This window comes from Homalodisca vitripennis, chromosome 7 (genome assembly GCF_021130785.1).
Source record: "Homalodisca vitripennis isolate AUS2020 chromosome 7, UT_GWSS_2.1, whole genome shotgun sequence".
Lineage (NCBI taxonomy): Eukaryota > Metazoa > Arthropoda > Insecta > Hemiptera > Cicadellidae > Homalodisca > Homalodisca vitripennis.
This window is the reverse complement of record NC_060213.1, coordinates 134,671,324-134,694,230: the sequence shown is the minus strand read 5'-3', so window position 1 is coordinate 134,694,230 and position 22,907 is coordinate 134,671,324. Positions and strand designations below refer to the sequence as shown.

The 22,907-nt window shown below is 36.4% G+C and overlaps 1 protein-coding gene across 4 annotated transcripts in view; it reads left to right on the top strand.

The window, feature by feature from the left end:
* LOC124366361 (POU domain, class 6, transcription factor 2-like) overlaps positions 1-22,907 on the top strand; it is a 187,338-nt gene that overhangs the window by 39,598 nt on the left and 124,833 nt on the right. For all 4 annotated transcript variants that reach the window (XM_046822863.1, XM_046822861.1, XM_046822862.1 and 1 more), the window contains exon 2: positions 4,463-4,617. In XM_046822863.1, coding sequence (XP_046678819.1) covers positions 4,480-4,617 — 138 coding nt within the window. In that variant the 5' untranslated portion in view covers positions 4,463-4,479. The remainder of the gene's footprint in view (positions 1-4,462; positions 4,618-22,907) is intronic.

Below are 22,907 nucleotides of genomic sequence, written 5' to 3'. Positions count from 1 at the left end.
AACTGTATGTTTGAATGAGGTAATGTGGTATGAATGTTTAAAATTTTAGAATAGACTCATACAATATTGACGTTTGCTATGCAACTCAATACATGTTGTCCCTTGCAATAAAAGAATTTGATTTGATTTGATTTGATTTGAAGCTGTTTAACTCTATGCAAATTCGGTTTTTATCGGTCCCAACGGTAATACCGGCCCTTTATGACATTTAAATTTCCGCGCTTACTCTCCCATAATCCGATCGGTTGTGTTCGTGTCTGTGGGATAAAATTAATTGTTCACTGTTAAGAAGTGTTGTCTAAAACAACTGTTTCATTATATAGTCTAGACGCACACCGTGTACACAATTTGGTCTTTCTTGAAATCGATTGTCAGCCGCACTTGTTTTTGTTGATATCGATATGGAAGGTACGGTATCAAAAGGGTTAAAATCCGAAACAACAATTTTATTTTATTTTTTTCCAAGCTTGAGTTACTTAAAACCGACCGTTTTACACATAAGCCATAGTTAAAGCGACCTCAGTTACCTAGGTATAGGGGCCAAAGGCCGCCCTCTGAAAGGGTCTTTATATATTTATATATACATATAACAAACATATTATACTGACTATTGCCTATGTCTGTTGGCTTTAAGTATCTCAAGCTTGGAAAAATATAATGTAAGAAAAATTATCGTTTCAGTTTTTAACCCTTTTGGTAACGTACCTTCCATATCTATATCCTCAAAAACAAGCGCGGCAAACAATAAATCAATAAATTTCTAAATTAGGGAACATTTCTATATATATATATATATACTTACTGGTGATTTGACGTTTATAAACGTGATGGTTTAAAAGTTAAGAAAAATATGACGTGAGGAAAAATACCATTTCATATGTTCAACCCTTTAGATGCACTCCCATTATTGCCTCCACCGAAATTAGATTGATTTAAGTCTTGAGGAAATATTTCCATCGATTCCAAGAAAAACCAATTTGTGTGCTTAAAAATACAACGCAAATCGTTGCTACACTAATCGAAACATTATAGTCTATTTCCGTTCGTTATTTTCGTACTATCGGTTTTGGAATTGAAGTTTAATGTGTAAAAAATCTATAGTTAAAAATTGTATAGTTATATTTATAATAACATTCAGCCCCTTGTATCATAATAATCATATTGGCAGTAAGTAAATATGGCACGATGTGATATTATTGTTTTAGAAACATTATTAGAAAACTATCTCGACAGGGCTTTTCATTGTTGATGAGATTTCCAGGAATGTTATCGTCCTGGATATTTTGACCACGCTGTACACTTGGTGGTTCCTAGGCACTTATCGGCAACCTAGCCTTGCGTTGATATAATAAAATTAATACATGCTAGTTACTTTAAGTTAAGTTATCACTGAATAATAAGTAGAGACGGAGGAAATCTTGTTAATCAATTCATGCGCGTCGCTAATTAGATATCGAAGTTAATTAGTGCTAATTAGGAGGCCGAACTAACTTAATCTAACAGGCCGGCATATTAACTTGTTGAGTTGCAATTCTGTTCTGGAAAATTCCAAATTGCGTCGAAATTGTTGAACAACATTATTGAAGATTGACTCATCCTCCTACACCTGTAACTCCCCCTAAGGCCGTCTTGAGACACATTTGGGTCTGAATGTAACTTCTGGATGTTTATGATAATATGGGCAGTATTTTGGTCCTCGCCGGATGCCCCTATTCAACTCAAATGCCCTCAACAATCATGTCCTGTTTATCGCTCTCAAGTGCCTCAATTACCCCCTCCCCCTCACTCCCACTCGTCCTTGCTTTTCGCTAATCATTCGGCAGCCTTTGGAAAACCTTTGTCTTTGGACGAGCACCAGTTCCTGAATCAGGTCAGAAATAAAATATTTGAGCGGATGCGTAAATTTCGATTTGTATAAGCTAATCATACAACAGTCTTTAGAAAACCTGTGTCTTTGGATGAGCACCAGTTCCTGAATTTGGTTCAAAAATAAAATATTTAAACGGAAGGGTTATTTAGATTTTTATAGACTGATTATTCGGTAGCCGTTGGAAAACTTTTGTCTTTGGACAAGCACCAGTTCCTGAACCAGGTCATAAAATAAAATATTTGAATGGATGCGTTAATTTCGATTTGTATAGGCTAATCATTCAACAGTCTTTGGAAAACCTTTGTCTTTGGATGAGCACCAGTTCCAATGAGTATTAGTTCAAAATATAAAATATTTAAATGGAAGCGTTATTTTGATTTTTATACACTGATTATTCGGCAGCCTTTGGAAAACCTTTGTCTTTAGATGCGCAACAGTTCCTAAATCAGGTCCAAAAATAAATATTTGAGCGGAAGCGTTAATTTCAATATGTATAGGCTGATCATTTGGCAGCCTTTGGAAAACCTGTGTCTTTGGACGAGCACCAGTTCCTGAATCAGGTTCGAAAATAAAATATTTGAACGGAAGTGTTAATTCGATTCGTTTAGGGTCTTTAATTGCGGTGAGAAACAAGCATTATCTCTGTTGCAACTCAACCTTAGTGTATTTTTTCAGTCTTTTATCCTTTTATGAGCTGTTTTTCAAAGATATGAAGGTAGTGCACTTAACTTAAAATTCTCACGTTTAGGAATAGCAAACCAAAACTTAATGTTGAGAAAAATAAACTATTGAGCGGCAAACTTGCTGAAACGTTATAGTTGGAAAACGAGAGGCAGTTGTCAGAAAAACTCTTTTTATTTGCGTAACACAGTACAAACTTACCGAAACAGAATTTTTACAATAGCCTAAAAAAGCTATTAGCGTTTTTTATTGCTATTTGCTTACGGAAGAACTCTTTATTTCGCAACAGCCCTTTAACTTCGACAGTATAACGCTAAACTACATTATCTGTACAGGGAGCATCTAATTTCGTCGGCATTTAATTGAGGAAATAGATTGTAGTATACCCTATAATTAATGTAATCTCCTTTCAAGGTTAACTTAACTTTCAGTGATTTCTTCAGACACTTCAAACTTCATGTTATCACCAAGCGTTGTGTGGCAACAGTTGTGTCTATAGGTGAGACGGTATTTCAGTAACCAGTACTGTGTAACGGTTACTTTTCTCCAGTATCTGTAACGGTTACTGAGAACCAAAAATACTGATGACAGATAGTACTCATATAAGATACAGATATTTTCTCTTACTGATTACTTTCCTAGTCCTGAAGTACTCATATTCTCACTGATGCCGAATACTGAAATAATAATCTGAGGCTGACAAATACAAAATAAATACCGCGATCGTAACATTTCTACTGGAAAATATTTCAACTTCAAAATGTAAATCACTTACCAACCCCGGTGTCAGGGTAATATTCTTGAATTAGTTAATGAGTAATAAATATTTTTTTTAAAGTAACTCAACAATTTATAATATAATACATTGAGTTAAAAGTTTTTAATTATATAAACTGTGATTAAAATTTTATGTTTTTACTTCAAATGAGAGCTCATTTAATTTTTTCATAATACAAAACTGTCTTAATGTACCAAAAATACACTAAGAAAATTAAAATTAAAGGACACACAGTGTAACAGTTTATTAGACCTTATTCAAAGAAGCAGAAATGTATAATGTATTGAAACTATTTTTCATGAGAAGCTCCAACCCGGCCCTCACACGTAACATTAGATATAATTTCAGAAGTTTGCTTGTTCCGATTTCAAAGCCTAATCTAACTGTTTTCAAACATATTTTTTACTTTTAATCCTCCAAGATTGCTTAATCTTATTTCCGTTAAATTATCGTTGGATAATTGCGAGTGCTTTCTGAGAAGTGTACAATGAAATAATGATAATATGTATATTTTAGTTCGTTTTTAAACATTTTATAGTTAATTCCAATTAATCTTTTTATATTTCCGTCCATGACTCGTTTCATAGATTTTGAATGGATTTCTTATTAATATATTGTTTATGTAGCGGTTCAACCCTTCTTTTCAACCCTTCTTTGAGTTTTGTATTACCATGTTAGTTTCATCTGATGTGCATCCTTCATCGGGCTCTTGCCTATTGGATGTTCCATATTATTTCACAATTATTGAGTTTTGTTTTTGTAGTAAATTTTTTTTATATTGTTAAGTTTACATTTAGTTTGTTTGAAGGATATATTTTTATTTAATTATTTTTAAGTCTGTAAATATTTTATGATCGATGGTTTTATATCGTTTGATGTGTTTGGTTTGTATAAATATCTTTTAAATTTTGTAAATACTGTGAAATAAAACCTTTTTGAAAGGAAAGAGAATGAAAATACTGAGTATTTTAAGCGTTACATGTACGGATGTACTGATTTCAAGTATCTAGTATTTGTAACGAGTATCGCCGAGTAACGGTATCAGAAGTAACGGTTACAGGTATGTACTCACTTAGCCCATCTGTTGTTGTTGTGTCCGTGGGTCCCTGTGCCTAACCCCGCTCGTGTTCCAGAGGGATGGCTGTGTGAGATGGCGGCCGGTGAGGACTCCGTGATGTTGGCCACAGCCACCGCTCCCCCGCCACCTCATCCCCTTCCGCACCCTCACCCTCACGTCAAGAGAGAACATGAGCCGTCCGTCCACGAGCCTATCAATCTGAAGTCTGAGGTGAGTTGTTTTGATTGATTTAATGAAACGTTGCAATTCCTGTGTAGAAGAATGAAATTTCGAATGAGTCTGCATCCTGTGGTCGGGTAGTTTTTGAAAAGAGGCTTTACTTATGAGTCTAATATTCCCGATTTTAGCTTCTATACGTGGGAGTGCCAATGGACTAGCGGTCTAAGACATTGGACTGTGAGTCTGAGTTAGAGATAGCGTAGGTTCGAATCCTGTCTGTGACCGTTGCACTTTTTATCAGTACCATCTACCCTGTACTGTATCGACTCTCCCCCATATTCCGTTTTATAAGATCCTCGCACATGCCAGTGGCCCATGAGGACGGGCAGAATAAGGCGGGATCGGTTTCTCCTTAAAAAAAGAGCATTATATATATATATATATATATATATATATATATATATATATCTATATATATATATATATATATATATATATATATACTTATTATATATTAGTATAATAAAAAGTGAACTAGAACCCTTGTTTTAAATGTTTTTATTGCCGTACACGTGTTTCGGTATTCAACCAGATCAGTGTACATTAACTCTAAATAAATAATAAACAAGTAAATATACACATGTGGACCGAAACACCTGTATGGCAATAAAAACATTTTTTTAAAGGATCTAGTTGACTTTTCTTTATACCAATTTACAGATAACCCTATAATGTGGAGTTATATATAACGAATATTGCAACGCTATGCAATGCATTGTTTTACAAATTATTGAACCAATTTTCTCCCCTTTAAAGACCACAGGAGACGAATAAAACTATTTTACAAGCCGTTTATGACATCTATAAGGTGTGTGCGTGCAAAAAACGTAAGAAGTGACACTGTGGAAAAGACATAGCGGAACGAATAGGTATAAATTCTTAAGTAAGATTAGTAATCAAGAAAGAAATCAGCATGACTAACGCAGTCTATAATGCCAATCGTTTTTATGTAGTCATGGTGAAAACATTCAGCCTGTTAATTGAAAACAGCACATGTATGTTTTTTGCAACATATAAACTTTGCTTTGTACTAACTATTATTCTCTCAGTTCTTAGGCTTAGGCTGCTGCCGACTAGCATCATATTTGTTTCTTTTACAATTTGATTTGTGATTCGAAAGGATTGAGATAAGTTCTGACAGATTGCAATTTAAGCAAGTATCAACTTCCGGATAAGTACTCTGCGTTTCAAAATTAGATAATTTGTGCTAGAACTTTTAGGTTTTGATATATAATTTGTGCTGAATTCCCAAATCGATGTTCTTATGGAACATCGATTAATTTTCGGTTATACGGAATCCATTAATGTCAATGCAATAACTTTGTATTTCATCGGAATCTTAAACGTCATTGATATAGCCATATACTACAGTTCTTAAGTACCAACAGAAAATTGTCAAGTGCTTCACACAGTTCAATTAGCCATCCACAATCTCAACGCTTACTATTACGAGATACGAATTTGCCGGAATCTAAAAAGTGCCACAGTTAAATACTAATTCCTCTTATCATATCTCCACTTGAAACAAAGTAGGTTATTAGACTTACTACGAGTAATTATCGACGGTGAGACATAAAAGAACTCTTTATTATTGCATGCATACCTTGATTGCCTTATCTAACGTCAGATAATCAGTTTTCCAAATTACTTAACCGATTCCACGTGCGCATGTTGGTATGCTAGGGGGAAAATCGTGAATATAATTTCAAAGTATATAATACTTCTTTTTACTTCCACCTTATTCGTTCCAACGTTAACCGATTACGAGTGTCTTAGAAAGGAAGCAGCCTTAGTCAAAGATCGGTTTGAACCAATACGCAACAATTATATGTGAAAGTTTGAAACCGTCCTATACCACCTAATCTCATAGAACATAATCTCATACCGTCTAAACCCAACAGCGATTGCCAAAATTGCAAGATTGCCAAATAATGAGCCTCTTTGAAGGGAAGCAGCGTTAGTTTAGCCCTCACCTACCAAAGCTTGGTTCAAACCAATACACAACAATTATTTGTGAAATGAAGTTTGAAACCGTCCTATACCACCTAATCTCATAGAGTATAATCTCATACCGTTTAAATCCACCAGCGATTGCCAAAAATTGCCAGATTACCAAATTATGAGGCTCTTAGAAGAAAAGCAGCGTTCATCTACCTCTCACCCACCAAAACTTGGTTTGAACCAATACGAAACAATTATGTGTAAAATAAAGCTTGAAACCGACCTATAGCATCTAATCTCGTTGAATATAATCTCATACCGCCTAAATCTAACAGAGATTGCCAAAATTGCCAACTTATGAGCCTCTTGGAAGAAAAGCAGCGTTAGCCTACCTCTCACCCACCAAAACTTGGTTTGAACTAATACGCAACAATTATGTGTGAAATAAAGTTTAAAACCGTTCTATACCACCTAATCTCACAGCATATAATGTCATAGCTCCTAAATTCACGAATATTGTAATTAGTTGTTTTGAGATTATACACTAAGATAGTGACATAAAACAGCATCGGTAGAGCCAAACTTGTGTTTGGTAAATGAAAGAATATCTTGTTTTTGTTGGACTATTTTGGTTATCTAAAAAAAATCTTTGGATTTGAAATACACCTGACTGGCTCTGCCCCCCGGAATTCCAAAGTCCCAATATTAATTTTGTGATAGTTTGGTTTAAGGCAGCCGATTAGTATAATATTCATGCTCAGACAGCCATTCTCAATCCAAACTTACTATCAGCTGATTGGTTATAACAAATTATTGACAAAGCAGAGCAAGTAGCTGATATCAACCAAAGTCTGCATTATGAAAATTGTATTTTTATTACATATTATTTTAATATTCTTGCCAATACTGAATTTTTGTTATACACGATATTGAGCCCATTAGTAATAATTTCTGTGAATTGTTACATAAACCCTGATGAGGTTATGCGACAAAAATTCTGAGAAAGATTTTTCTCGGTGGTCAGGTTACACCGCTCGGAATTACGAGCAGACGCCAAGTTACAATTGCCCGTTGACTCTAAGTAGCTTACTGACTAAGTATAAGTGATGCGATTAAGTTTTGATACTTGGGCATCGATCCTTGCAATCCCTACAGGACTCAGGGATCGCTCGGTTTCCTCCCCGTACTTCGTGGTTCTGTTTGCACGATGTATCAAGCTGATCTTTTCAAAGTTTCGGAACTGCTTTATCACCGTTTTCCCTCGAAAAACTTGTTACAATCGCTCTAAATGCCATTAGTATAGAAGAAACTCTACAAAAAATAGCGATGTACTAGCCTTTTTCAGCAAACTTTTGTGCATAAGGGTTACAGAAGTTGAAAATAAATTCCTAATTTTGCACTCACCTGCTTTTCGGAAATCTCTTAGATAATTAATTGACCATTTTCACTTTCAAAGAGACAGCTGTTTGTGGAATGTGTTTAAAAACTGCAATTTCGAGAATTTTTCGTTTAACCACATTTCTACACGTGGTTGTGATTCCTGACATAGGCGTGTCACAAAGATCTGGTATGATTTGTTTATTTTAACCTAGTTTATAATTATGTGTTAGGTTAGTTATTCACCTGAAGAAGAGATCAGATTGCAGATCTCGAAACGTAGTTACTGATTTTTCTTTCACTTAACGATGGCAAATGTCCGGAAAATCCTGTTTCCTTCACATTTCTACAATTATAGAGCATCAGTTGCAGAGATTATTACAGATAAAAATATGTTTAGTCAAGTTATCTAAGTATTAAACAGCAGTCAGTAACAATCTAATTTGTTTCTTAAGATTGTTAAAATTGATTCTTAAACTAGTGAACACCAATATCGAAAGGGAGAAGTGCTTTGCAAGATGTACTTCATTAGTCTCTTAACTTTAAAGCAAAACTAGACAAGTTTTATTGAAGTTGAGAAGTAATTATATTAAACTTTACTAGAGGACACCCCTGATCACGTCGCATTCAAACCCCATTTTCCTGTTTTTGACCTTATGTTCACCTTTGGCATGCCAAAGTATTTCAAAGACTGGTAGACAACTTTTTTTGAAATCACATATACATCTGATACAAGGAGACTTAAGTACAGTTGTAGATGTATATCATATTTAGATTTCAACAAAACCACAAGATTTAGGCGTTAATGGGTTACAACATTACAATGAAGCGTTCAGAAATTTTATGGCCATTAGAACATGATGATATTCCTTTCATGTATAATACGTTTTATTTTAAATTCACAGCCCTTAAATATCAATTCTCAATGGATAGAAAAGTAGAAATGTTCTCTCAGTCGAGTAATTTACAGGCCTTTAAATTGTGAAAATGAGACAATTTTATAATCAGCCCCAAATAAAAACGACTGAAGATAACAATGTGTAACTTTGACAGGATATACGTGAGTTGTATTGTCAGGGGTTGACATGTTGTTTTTATTTGTAAACCGTATTGATTTTGGCAAGACAAAATATTTAAATACGTGTCGATTTCTTAAATTATCTACATTAACCTTTTAAAATATGACTTCGTTACGTCATAAATTATTTGTAAAAAACATGTCACTCCCTGAAGTTACAACTTGTGTACATATTGTAAAAATTAAACATTTTTATTTTCAGCCGTTGTTATTTTGGACCGATTAACGTATTGTCTAATTTTCTTACATGAAGTGCTGGTAATTTCATAAAGAGCTAGAGTAGGAAATACTTTTCATATTTTTTTGTACCTAGTGAAGTTAGCTTAAATAATTTAACACAAACAAATATTTTACAAACCCAAAATAGATTTTACCATCTTAAAAGGTTTATAACCAACATAATATTGTGTCACCTTAAGGTCACTAAAAAGGGTTTTTGTATTCGTAAAGTATGATTTTGATATCAAAGTGGAGAACGTCCTTTAAAATTTGGATTTTGTTCCATTGTAATAGTAGAAATGCGCGAATTTGGGGGAAATAATCCTGGATTACCTCGAAACCACCCCTAGAGACGAGTCTTCCATGGATATAATTATCTCTAGACTGTAGAAGTGGACAGTGGCACAATAACAGGAACTGAACACCCCGCAGCTGCAGGAGGCCGTGGAGGAGGTAACATCGCAGTAGTTTCCGATACCTCGGCTGGCCAGTTCAATTAACAATAAGTAAAAAGCAAGTTGCCGGGCGTGGAAGGGGTGGCCGGGGGCGCGACGGGCAGTGGCCGTGAAATTAGCCCACACTGACCCTCAAACAGACCACCCTCTCCGACCGGCGATGGCAGCGTGGATTGTATCTCACCAAATATTTCACTACTCTCACTACACAATTTGACAGCCCCTAACATGTATAGACGAGGAAAGGCTCAAAATGTTTCTCAAAATCTATGAATTATACGGTAAATAGGTCTGTTTATATTGAAAAACCGATTTATGGTTAATTTCCAACGGTTAAATGCTCCACATTGAACACTCCGTCTAAAATATGGATTTTTAGGAAGAGGTCAGAATGCATATCCAAAACATAGTCTTCTCATTTCTTAGGTATGACTGAACTATGGCAAGTGACCGAAAACCCTCTCACCTTCACGAAAAAATCGTATCTATATTCAGCACTTAAGCCGTTTTGGAAACGTTTTATCATGTTATGTGATGCACACACACTTCCAGAGAGTTTATTATAGCCTGCCTGCCCATGGAACTGAGAAATTATTGTCAATGTCATTATTATTACAGGTTTCTATTTAAAAGCAAAAGCACTATTGCAGATTAACTCGTCCAGCTCATGCTCTCTTTAACGCGAGAAGGTGTAACATGAACAAAGGGAAATAATCTTTTGTATACATAGACGTGTTCCTGGTGAAAGTTAACAATGTTAAATCAGGAACCCGAACCGAAAAAAAATATCCAAACATCAGAAATCAGTTCCCTTTTTATATTTTGCACAAAATCCTTTTAGTGACACAGTTTCATAAAACGATTAATGGGGAACAAATAGATTCTGTGATTCAGTCTGTGTCAAGTTGAAAAAGAAATAAGGTTCTGAAAACGCATATGGTATCAGAAACGAGAATACAGTAAACACTAGCTGGTCCACTAATTGATAAGTTTCCTATGTAAACAGATAGAGCTTGTACGACGATAGAAGTTCTTCCCGGCTGGCGATGACTGGTCGCCGCCGGCCAATCAACTTCGATTTGTATCCAACTCCGTTCGCGAACTTCGATCTTTTAAGAAGTCGGACTATAATTCTTGAAATGGGTGAAGAACTGGTGCAATTTGACGTACAGATGTCAATCGGAGGACTATCGATTTGCTCAATTTGCCCAATGATTTCGAAATGACGATGCACAAACGTTGATCTTTTTAAGAGTCCGACTTTAATTCTTGATGTTTCAAAACTTGTGAATTTTTACGTACATATGTCAGTTATAGGACTATCGATTTTCTGGCATTGACCAACGATTTCGTAATTGCAATGGTTCAAAGTAAACTCAATTACGGTCAGCTTCGGCTGCAGGAAAACTGGAACACTATCATGAAACAATCAACAGCCTCATAATTTACGGTCGTTAAAAGATCGTTAGAAACGTAAACCATCATAATGGATTTGTAAAACAGGATAACAATGCTGGAGCCTCATCCGCTCGGATAGGTTTCAAAGAGTTATCTGTGACAGGATTTATTTCATAACTAAAGAAGCTTTCGGAAGTATGTCAATCCCTCATGAGTTTATCCTTCCAATCCAAGAGTTATACAATCTGATTGACTTTGGGTCAGTGTCAGCCTTGGTGACTTCGCGGATATTTTATTGTACCCTGTGTAACAAATTTCTATTTCGAGTTTTACGATTTCCGGTTCAGTAAGTCTCCTGGATTGTTCCACGGAATCTATTAACGTACTGATCCTTTGTTTCATCAACATCGACTGTTTTGCCAACTGGACATCGACATCACGACATTCATCTACGATTCATTCATCCGCCTTTTCTTTTCTGGAGCACGCTTTACTTCCTCCGTGTGTCTCACAACACAGAGACAAGCGTCTAATCCAACAGTGTGTTTGTTTTAATAATTCTCCATTTTGTCATTGTTTTCTTACAACAACTGTCATACTTCATTAGTTGCTGCTGTTCCAGTTCTTTACCTTTTCTGTTAATGTACACGTGCTCTTTTAATTTCCACTATAACTTCTATAAATTGCCTTGAAATACCTTGACTTTTCTTTTTCAATAAAGTTGCCCATAATAATAATATTATGAAATTTTCAGTATTTTATTCGTAAAGTACACGATTACAGGAACGTGCACGAAAAATCGTGTTCAATTTCGTTGATCAGGAACTAAAACTAAAGGATGGCAGTCTAGAGACTGCTCTCCAGTTTTTCCAATTTGGACTTCATGCTATTGATGAAAACGTAAATTGTCAGTGCCAATCCATTGCCGCGCTCATGGTGTTATGAAACCTAAAGAAGAAGGTAGATCTTAACCCTCGAAGCGTACTGATATATTTTTTGTAACTTATAACTATGCAAATTCCGACATCCTATTATCCTTTCCTTTATTCGTCGACTTATAATAAGATGATTGTTGTGTAAAAGACTCGGCGGCAATGGAGGATAAGGGTCAAACAAGCCAGAAGGTGTTTAGATACCACTTGTATCGGACCGTGTTCAATTAACAATAAGTAAAAAGCAAGTTGGCTGGCGGGGGGAGGGGGGGAAGGCAGTGCCCGTGAAATTGCTCCCGCTGACCCTCCAACGTTGGCCTTACTGTGGTGTGGCCATATAGTAGTAATCTTCAGCAGTCAAGCTTTGGCAATTAATTATAGGCCGTTGTTATTTAAATGTAGGATTTTTGTTGATCCAAGTGTACATTTACCGGACAATGTTTTACGTGGTTCTTTAACCGAGCTTTAATTTCACGGCACGCCTAAGAAGTTTTCTAAATTTTCATATTGTTTCAATGAAGGTCTTGATGCAAAGCTAAAATACTGGGAGTGCCGATAGTCGAGTGGTCTAAAGCGCTGCGCTTTGGATCTGTGCGTAGGCTCAAATCCTGTCTGTGACCGTAGCACTTTTGTCAGTATCATCGACCTTGTTCTGTATCGACTCTCCCTCTATTCTGTTTGATAAGATCCTCGCACACGCCAGTGGCCCATGAGGACAGGCAAATAAGGCTTATCGGAGGATCGGCGTCTCATTTGAAAAGAAAAACAATGGAGAGGCTCCTACAATTTTTACGTGGAATCCGAAAGACGAGAGTTCTGGTCCTGGCAATATTTACAACTGCGAAAATCCAATTTGGAAAACAAATACTCCTTAACCACCCAAGGTTGAGCTGGGATGTACTATATTTCTTAAAATTAATTCGTAGTATTTCTTTATACCTGGAATCGTAGATAACATCAGATTTACATGATGTGGGAGTTGCACTTCGGTTCTATAACTTAGTTATTTATTTTCAATTAATATGAGATACAGTGTTCTCAATAACTTTCCAAAACTCGTTATTGACTGTAAACAGATTTTTAATTTTAAAGTGTATTAGTTCATTAACGTATAGCCATGGTTCTGAAAATTAATTTTAAGTGGTCTGTAGTAAACACCATAATAAATTTCCTTGTTTTCAACAAATCTACATTAACAAAATGTATCATCAACAACTAATAAAATTAGTTGTTTCTCGTGTCACGTGACAATTCAGTTGACAAAGTTACAACGGAGATAGCCAGAAGAGAAGAAGCAGAGTCGATAGAGGTCTACAGAGGTTGCCGAGATGGTGTACAGTTACAGCTACAACGTGTGTAAGGTGTAAATATCGTCTTGGGTCGATTCAATTAGTGAAACACTGGCACACAGGCGGGTAGGGTGGTAGCGCCGTGGACTGAACCCTTTAACGTAGTGGTAGTTTCGTACTCTACAAACACTGTGATATGCCCTACGCTTCCGCTCTTTTACACCCGTGGGTCAGAAATTTACTTAACATTTTTATCAAAATCCAAACAATTTTTTGAACCCCTTCGTTGCAACAAGTGGAGGTTAAGATCTCATCATCGTGTTCCCTATATAGAGTTGTCTCCGTGAACCTTTCTGTTTTGCCAGTTACTAGAAATCTCTGAATTTTTGCAGTAAATCCTGATTTTATGTATGTACGAAACTCCTCTCAGCTGAATTTTGAGTGATATTTTCATTTCATAATGCATTACCAATGGATGTTTAAGGGACAGGACATCAATCAATTATATAGTGAATATAAGTTCAATTTTGTGTAGAATGAGTGTGTGTGCTCTATGTAGTCTCATGACGACTGTTTCTTACAATGAATAAGTCATTGAAAATTACCTTAAAGAATAAATAAGCGTATCTTGTCATATCTAGATCAGTCTCAAAATATGGGGCCATTCAGTTATATAATTGAAATTTGCATTTCCGAAAAGAAAACTATTATGGGCAATCCAGTTATTGCACTGTTACATACTAAGGTCAAAATATTTAATTTTATAAAACATTGTCAATTGTGAACAATTGTGTCACGAATGCAATTCACATCCACTTTATTTCAGGTTTTCAGTCTGTCCGGAAAATCATATAATATGATAACGAATTGACCTACATACTAGAAATTTTGCATGCACCTTCATTTCTATATAAAGAACATTGAGGTCAGTGATGGTGCGTGTCACTATGGATTTGGCTGAGCGTTAGCTAATTTTAAATTGGTCTTAAGTAACTATGATGGCAATGAGAAAATAGTAGAGAAATAATATTAATTTTAAATTAATTTTGTACTGCTTATTAAAACTGTTAAGCTATGGTTATACTGGTAGTCTTAACAAAAACGTCTTATTATTTTCTCCTAAGCACTCCTAAAGTACTGCTGAAACCCTGTGAGAGGCGAGGGAGAAGATCACTGTTTGTCCGAGCCAGACCGCCCTCAGTCCAGCAAAGGGCTGATTTCACGCCCCCTGCCCTTGACAGTCGGTTCGGTCTGTGTGTGGTGATTGAATGGCCCAAGACGAATTTACACCTTATACATTACTCTCAGCCTTCCCATTATTGATTGTCAATCCAACTCCAATCTTGCAGAGAATCAATTTTCGTCACGAGAACCGGTCTCATAATAACCATGTTTTGCGTGCAGTTGTAAAAAGTATGTGAACGGATTGGTCAAAAGTTTAAAATTTTAAACATCAACTACTCGTACAGCAATAAGGGCTAAGAAGCCCTCTCTAACACGTAGCCCGGGGATCAACGGCCTAAAGGTGACTTCTGAACCACTACCAACGGCCGGGCAGGCGGGCTGCTTGCAAGGACAGGATCGCTCAGCGGTTACCCATAAAAGCAGCAGCCACGCTCGACGTTGCGTTGCTTGATTCGGTATCTTGCGATAACCGCCGTACCCGCTTCACTGCGCCATTGGCATTTTGTTACGGACTTTAAGAGAAACTTTACATTTTTTACGTAGACACCTCTGCTGACTCGTATTTCATAGTTACAAAGCAGTAATTATTATTTCTGCAATAAACATACATTAGGAAATGGGGAAATGAAACGAGGAGAGGTTTGTAATGCCACCCAACCACGGCCTCGGGGGTTCCGAGGTTTAAGTTATGTAAAAGCATTAATTTAAAAACAGTGACGATGATGGTGATTGGAGTAGCTATAGCAAATAAGTTCTGCTTAGTTTTATCTTTCATTGTTGTTTATTGAAATGGACGAACGTGTAAAGGTAGACATTTTTAATAAGCCACTACAGGAATCCCATTGTTCTACAGTATGGTGCTGCAGAAACTACAACTTATATGTAAGCTGGTATGAAATATGCAATATTAATTTTTTATCTTATTCAAATACTTGGGCATGTCTCCTGGTTCTTTATTGTACAAAATCTGGGTTTAACGACAGGATTGATGATTCAATAAAGCGATTTCATCAAGTTGAAACCATATTCTGACATTTTCGTACATGTATAAGGACTGTCAGACTGTCGGAACATTTGTTGCAACAGCAGTTCGCATAACCCCGACTGGCTGGTTGCGCATGCGCAGAGCGGTCCGGTTAGTTGCTGCAGCTCAACGGTGACCGCCCGGCTCATGTTGCCCGTCATTAGTCGTTGTGGAACATTCTTTCATAAATTACCGGTAATTATCGCCGCGATAAATACACCGAGGATCCGTAATAAACCACAATTAACAGGCGAGGTGTTGGATTTATAGTCCCGTGCGGCAGGGGGCGGGCCGGCCACGGCAACGCTCCATCCTAATTGGACCACTTGAGAAAAATTTGTGGTAACTCGTAAACCCCGGCCGCGATTGATTTTTATGACCAATAACGCGCTCATTTGAGAGTCGAACTGGGCGCTGAGGTCCGGGTCTGATGGGATCGGAAAAGAAGAGGATCGGGTCGCCGAGTCGCGAGGTGTCGCCACGGCGGTGTGGACTACCGCAGGGTTCAGTCTTGAGAACAAGCTTCTTCCAAAATCGATCTTTATTACTCATCAAGTTCTTTTAAATGGTGGACACTTGAGATATTAAATAGTAATTTCTTCCATATTTTCCATGTAATTTGAAGTTTCTAAGATTATGACCTTTTCATAAATAATGTGCTCAATGATAATTTCGGAACTCCCCCAACTTCAAGGTGGTACAATCTGTGTTAGTTTGAAATAGTTAAAAAGTTAAAATATATTTACCACAACTTTATAATTCGCATTTCCTGAAAAAAAAACCTTTTAAATATTGTTTTATTTCATGGAATCGTAGCCATTTGGAGTTCATGGTAATAATCTTGTAATCCTGCATACGGAAAACGGATAAATATTGGGGTATGAAATTTTAAAAGTATTTTTATGAAAGATGAAGTGTAATATTCTTAATGTAATTTAATTAAAAATGACATTTCATTAGTTGTACTAGGGTATATAACAAAAATCACTCCACAAAAAGTCGTAATTCATCTCACAATGTTTAAAAATCACATTCCTATCATTAGCCATTTTTCTTATTTTCAAAATTAAAATTGCTCAAAATGGAGTGATAAAACATATTATTATTTATCTTAAAGAGAATGACTCTGAAATTGTAAAAAGTGTCAACCAACAATCATATACTGTACTACAATTTAAAAAACAAACCAGATATACAAAGTTTAAACAACGAAGCAGTGCTTTCTTTACATATCGTTGTCTTCGAATTTGTAACTAGTGAATCTGTTGAATTGGCCGTTTTTACTGGCCAAAATTGACGTTTCGTCGTGCAAAATTATTTTTAAAATCCACTTAGTGTACGAGCACTTTATTCACCTGTACGTACTAATTTTCAAGAATGTTTTGTCCCACATAACCTTCATTACGCGCCATAATTAGTGTGGTACAATCTATTTCCTTGTACTATCAGTGGCTAATTTCCAACTCTGTATAATATTGAATTATAATCGTATAGATATACACAATGTAAGCCCTTACGTAATTTTAACAGGTAATAGTAATTTATCCACAAGCCAGATAGTTAAAATGGAGCAATAAATTTCAGAAAACATTCCTCCTTTGAAGCATTTCCACAATTTTTACTTGATACATGCACTCTGTATAAAACATCATTAATGGATATATTTATAATTTGTTGATATTCAACTAATTCATACACGTTTGCGTGGTGATAAAAAGTAGTTTTCAGATGGTTAGTTAACATTTTTGTGCATGTATATCCAACCACTGTGCATTAAAAAGTGACCCTCTCAAAGGATTTTTCGATATCATATGTTAGCAAGACGTAACTACCCTTGGTATTCTATAGCAGACATGATAAAAATTTTGTAAATAGTGTCAGTATCGAAAAAATAGACAAACGTTAAGTGGTCGGTAAATGTTACAGTGGTATATTGTGCACATTTTCCCCACATTGTGAATTCTCAATAGTTGGTTCTAAACACTCTATCCAGATCTTAACAATATTATAAATGCCTTTGTTGCGAAAGTGCCTTTCTTTGTTTTTTTGATTACGCGTAAACTATTGAACCGATTGTACTGTAACTTTACAGTGACACTCTTATGGTCCCTGGTATGAGTATAGCCTATTCTTATGTTGAAAATCCCTTCGGGCTACGCCCACTGGTCCCTAAAGTAGCGAAAATCCCATTTTGGTATCTAACGTTGTGGCATAATAATCTAAAGATTCTGTTACACCCAATCAACTGTTCTTTGTAAACATTGTGTTATGACAGCAAAACCATATTTTTAATTTATTTAACTATTATTATCAGTTATTTTAGATTTATAGTATGAACGCATAGGGTAATTTTAATAGTAACAACCGTTTTACCTTTTTTGCAACTGCTGTATAAGCACAGAGTTTGAAATATCCGGATGATAAAATTAAAAGTTTTAGTAAAAATATACTTAACTGCATATTTTTAGCAAATATTAAGTATTATATATAAAAGACAAAGTTACAAAATTTTACTAATTATTTAAAGACAATTATAAAACCCATCTTAGTTGTCTTTTGTTAGAAGTAGGCTTCTCAGATCTGTGTATGCATATATATTTTCTTGATCGGGAAACTAACTTTTTTATGTAAACATTATTTTATGATAGCACAACTATATGATTGACCAGCATTGTCAATTGGTTTCCATTTATAGTGTGAAAACAATACAGTAAGCATGATGCTAAACTTCAACCTTATCTGCAACCGCTGTTGAACACAGAGTAAGAAAATATCTAAATTACAAAATAAAATTTTAGAAAAAATATATATTCAACTATACATTTTAGCTAATATTACGTTTGCATTGCTTGTTCAGTACTTTAATGCAGACATTGAAGATAAAGTTATTATATAACTTTTGCTTTAAATTTAAAAGCTGTTATAAAACCCATCTTAGTTGTCGTTGACAGAAGTAGGCATCTCAGCCCGGTGTATGTGAATAAGGCAAAACCAACAATGGAACAAAAAGATACTAAAATCACAGTAAATTACAATGACCATAATTATACAATTTTTCACAGATCTTTTTGATCGTGGAAATAAGCAAACTCAACATTGGCGTTGGAATATAATTCACTCGAACCAGTAGTGCTCGTATGCGAAATTGGATGCAAAGCTGCGGGTAACTGCTAGTATTTTCTTATAATTACGGTACAAAAACTCGAAGAGTACTAAACATTAGCCGGAACCGTACCTAGAGCACCCGATTGTTTTGAATTTGCTCCCCTTTTTGTAACAAGCAAATTGATCATGCGTTGATCACGTTATCACGCTAGCGAACATAACAAAGCTGAAGCCCGAGCCGGAGTCGAAGCTGTACCAAGGTATCGATCAAGAGCTAAATGTCGGCGGGGTAATGACAGTCGAAACGATCAAATTAAAGCGAGCTGAGCAGAGCACAGAACATTGTAAGCGACTCTAATTACTTGGCCGGCCCGACTCATTAAGTCTCTGATGAACTTACCATTAATTAATTAACGGCTATATAATTAAACACTAATTGATGCCCTATACTAGCGCCGTAATTGTTGTCGGGATGTGCTTGACGCTCTTCTCTTCACTCGAGCCTCGCCCGCTGCCGTTGCCGTTGCCGTGTCATCAGCCCTTGATGGATCCGAGTTTATCATTTGGCCCTCGTTAGGTGTTCAATGATTAGAAGGGCTTCCGGACGCGTACGTCCACCCACCTGCTTTGTCCTGTAGGCCTGATTACCCTACGGTCCCGAGGGATCGGTAGATCCTCCGGTACGGCGTTGCTGCAAACGATGTGGCCATTTCATCAAAGATGCCAAAATTTTATAGACGTTGCCATTTTCTGGATAAAGTATTGTCCAAGCACGCTGAACCGTACAAGTTCAGATAACTTTCATCCCTCAAGGAACGTGGCAGGTGCAGGATGAAGAATACTTATCGCTAACGTGTTGAGACATGTCGTGAAGGATAGCAAACATTGAAGTAAGGTGGTTTCGTTCGTTTAGGAATATATCAATATAGGTGAAGAAACTAAGGGAGAAGATGTTTGTTGTAATCGCTTTAAGAATTCCTGTAAATGGTTACAATGTCTAGAAGTAAAGTTTCTATCATTTATGGACTCATCTATGACAACTATGGACACTGAGTGAGAAAACTTGTATTGCAAATGTATTTAGATGTGTTTTGAAGTAATACAAAGTCTACAAGAAAAATTGTGTTTGCTTTATTTAGGAATATATCTAAGATAGCAATAGAAACTGAGTGAGAAGACGTGTTGCAAATGTATATAAACATTCAAACATTTTAATTTTGTTCTACGATATTTTTCAACAGATTTGACTCTGAAAGGCATCCACGTTGAAGCTTGCAAAAGTAGAATAAAACAGAAAACGGAATTAAATATAAACTATTCATCATTTTGGTAAAATTAGATCCGTTTTGACTAATACTGTACGATAGCCGAATTAGAATGTTATAAAATATTTTTAGTTGTTAATTATGATGCCAGACTTATCCAAGACATTAAAACATTTTAGTATTAGTCTTTTAAAGAGTAACTTTGTAGTTCGGGCAATGTTTTAGATATTCTGTCACGAGAATGATGACTTTAAAACTAAAAACACTGCCCAAAGTATAAGTGTGAACAACGCTTATAGACACATAAATATACAGTCACAAACTGAAACTAATGGGCAATGTTTTTGAGATTCTCTCGTGAGAATGATGACTCCGAAACTACAAACCCTGCTCAAAGTATAAAGAAAAAAATAGTCGTGAGGTATTTTGAAAGAGGAGCAGTACTGCTTGATATTGTCTCCCTCCCCTAATCAGTATAAAGGTTCTTCCACACCCCATTCTGAATCGGCGGTCTCCACAACTCAAGGGTTCACCATTTATACAAGTTATGAACAGCATTTTAAATATTTTAGGAACAATACAGGCCACCGATCAGCTAACCATATGTGTTACCTCACTCTTTTGGCATTTCTGCTACTACAATGAACAAGACATAATTATACCATTCATACTTAACAGTTGTTTCACTGTATACACCGCAACAATTAGGAACTCTTTCAGTTGCCATTTTCACATAATGATCAATTTACTACTGACGTTATAGTGATTGTAACACAGTTTTATGGCGTAACACTTTCGTATAAATTTTAATCTCCTGACGAGATGTGATATACAGCGTGTCGGCCGTAAAGTGTTTCGGACCCTCACGTGGTTTGTCATCAATAGGAAAATACGACCGTTTGTTACCGACCAGAATTATTACACGCGAGTAGGACAGAAACAAACAACCTTTTAAAAGATTTTTATCTCCTTCGGATGCCCCCGGGCCGATCACGGTAGAGAGGTCCAATACGGCCACAAATCATCCTTGTATCCACAACGTTTCGATTACAGTACAACGGACTTCATCAGGCGCTAGCCCGCGAGCACACCGAATAGATTGGACAACACAATAAACAATAAGGGGCCGCGCGCTTACAAATTGAATACCGGCCGGCTGTTTTTAATAATCGGCGCATAATTCCCGGGTTCGATCGGTCCAGCTAATGACATTAGCATATAAGGTAAATTACCTGCACCCAGTGAGCTCCCGTTGACCGTCGTATCGGGTCGTAAATAGCGCCCCCGCGCCGGCGGCCTGCTGCGTCTACGACGCTCCTGTCGTAAACGTCTTCATTTAAGATTTCGCCCCGATATTACCATAATAACAGTGCGTTGGTACATTGTCCTGCCCTAACAGTCCACCTATAGTCCGAGTAGAACCTGATAACCTATTTTTTTTTATAAAAATTTCCTCTAAGAAAGATTTTATTGACAGTCCCGCTAACTTTGGTAGGGGTCGATGTAAAGTAAAGATGTCTTATTTTAGCAGGCGAACTTAGGGATAAAAAGCCCTCTAACACTTAACCTGGGGACCAACGGCTTAAAGGTGACTTTCGAACCACCACCAATGGCCGGGCAGGCTGGCTGCTTGCAAGGACAGGATTGCTCAGCAGTCCTCACCCATCCAAGCAGCAGCCACGTTCGACGTTGCTCGATACGGTTATCTCGCGATAACCGTTGTACCCGCTACACTGCGCCCTTGGAAGTAAGAGACAAATATATCTAATCGTGAATTTTTCAAAAATTAAATATTTTATTTTGTCACAATTAACCAACCATCCGTTACTTGTATGGTAGTTATGTCGGTGTCAGCCAGCGAGATTAGGAAACTGATAAGGTGACTTTCTGGTAATTTTGTTTCGTCAGCTGATGCTCAAATTAGTCTGAGCGCTATCTAAGTTTGAAGTTTAAACATTTCCCATTCAGTACGTAACCCTTTGGCTACCCTTCCATTTCCATCTCCTCCAGAATTATGGCGTGGATGATTGACCCCTTTAATTCTTCTGTCGATCGCATTTTTTTTTCTAGATTGTTTCTCACACAGTGCATAATTGACAGTGGGCCTCCGAAACACTACTTTTTTGTTACTCATCTGGAACCTGTTTCAAAGTTTTAGATTCGCTTATACCGTTTGACATTTGTAAATCATCGCTCGGACAGTAGCAATCATTTTATCATATGCCCAATCATATTGGGCACAAATTTTAAGATTTTAGTAGTAGCGTGCCACAGACCACTGAAATTCCTAATTGTTTTTTATACAGGGTGAGTTTTAAGTCCCTTCCCCCCTATCTTTTTTTTAAACCGTATAAGTTAGGAGGTTTAAACTCCGTAAATAAATATTCGTTAGACCTAAATATTCTTGTTTTTCATGGGTTCATTGACTCTCCACCTCCAATGGGGGACGGTCCACGAGGAGTAAGCCGAGATTCTTAAATGTAAGCATAGGTTGATATGCACATCAAATTAAAGGTCTCTGTAAGTAGAATACAATGTCGCAAACCGGACCTCAAAAGGTTCATTCCTAATGAAAATTACAGGGTGTTAAAATGTACAAAATAGTAATGTGCTATTCTCTGCGTTTTATCGCGCAACTTTTTAAAAGTTCATTTCAAAACAATTTTTTCTATTGCTGTTTATTCTTTAAAAGAAACTTTATTTTGTTGTGTTTAATGATTTTAAGGGATCACTGGAAGTCCGAGATCTAGGAGTTAACTAAAGGGTTTAATAAGAAGTCGATCATGTGCTGTGTCGCCTTGTAAGTATTTTTATTTAAAGAATTGTTGTCTTACAAAGGTTTTAGACCCATTTATTTTTATTTCAACAGCGATTCCGGTTCTATGGTGTTTATGTTTGGCGCTTCTGGGAATAATTACCACGAAAAAATGAGACGATTTAATGAAAACCATCCAGAAAGACCTGTTAGCAGAACTATTTAAGGCAGTTAATAACAAAATTTAGAGAGACTGGT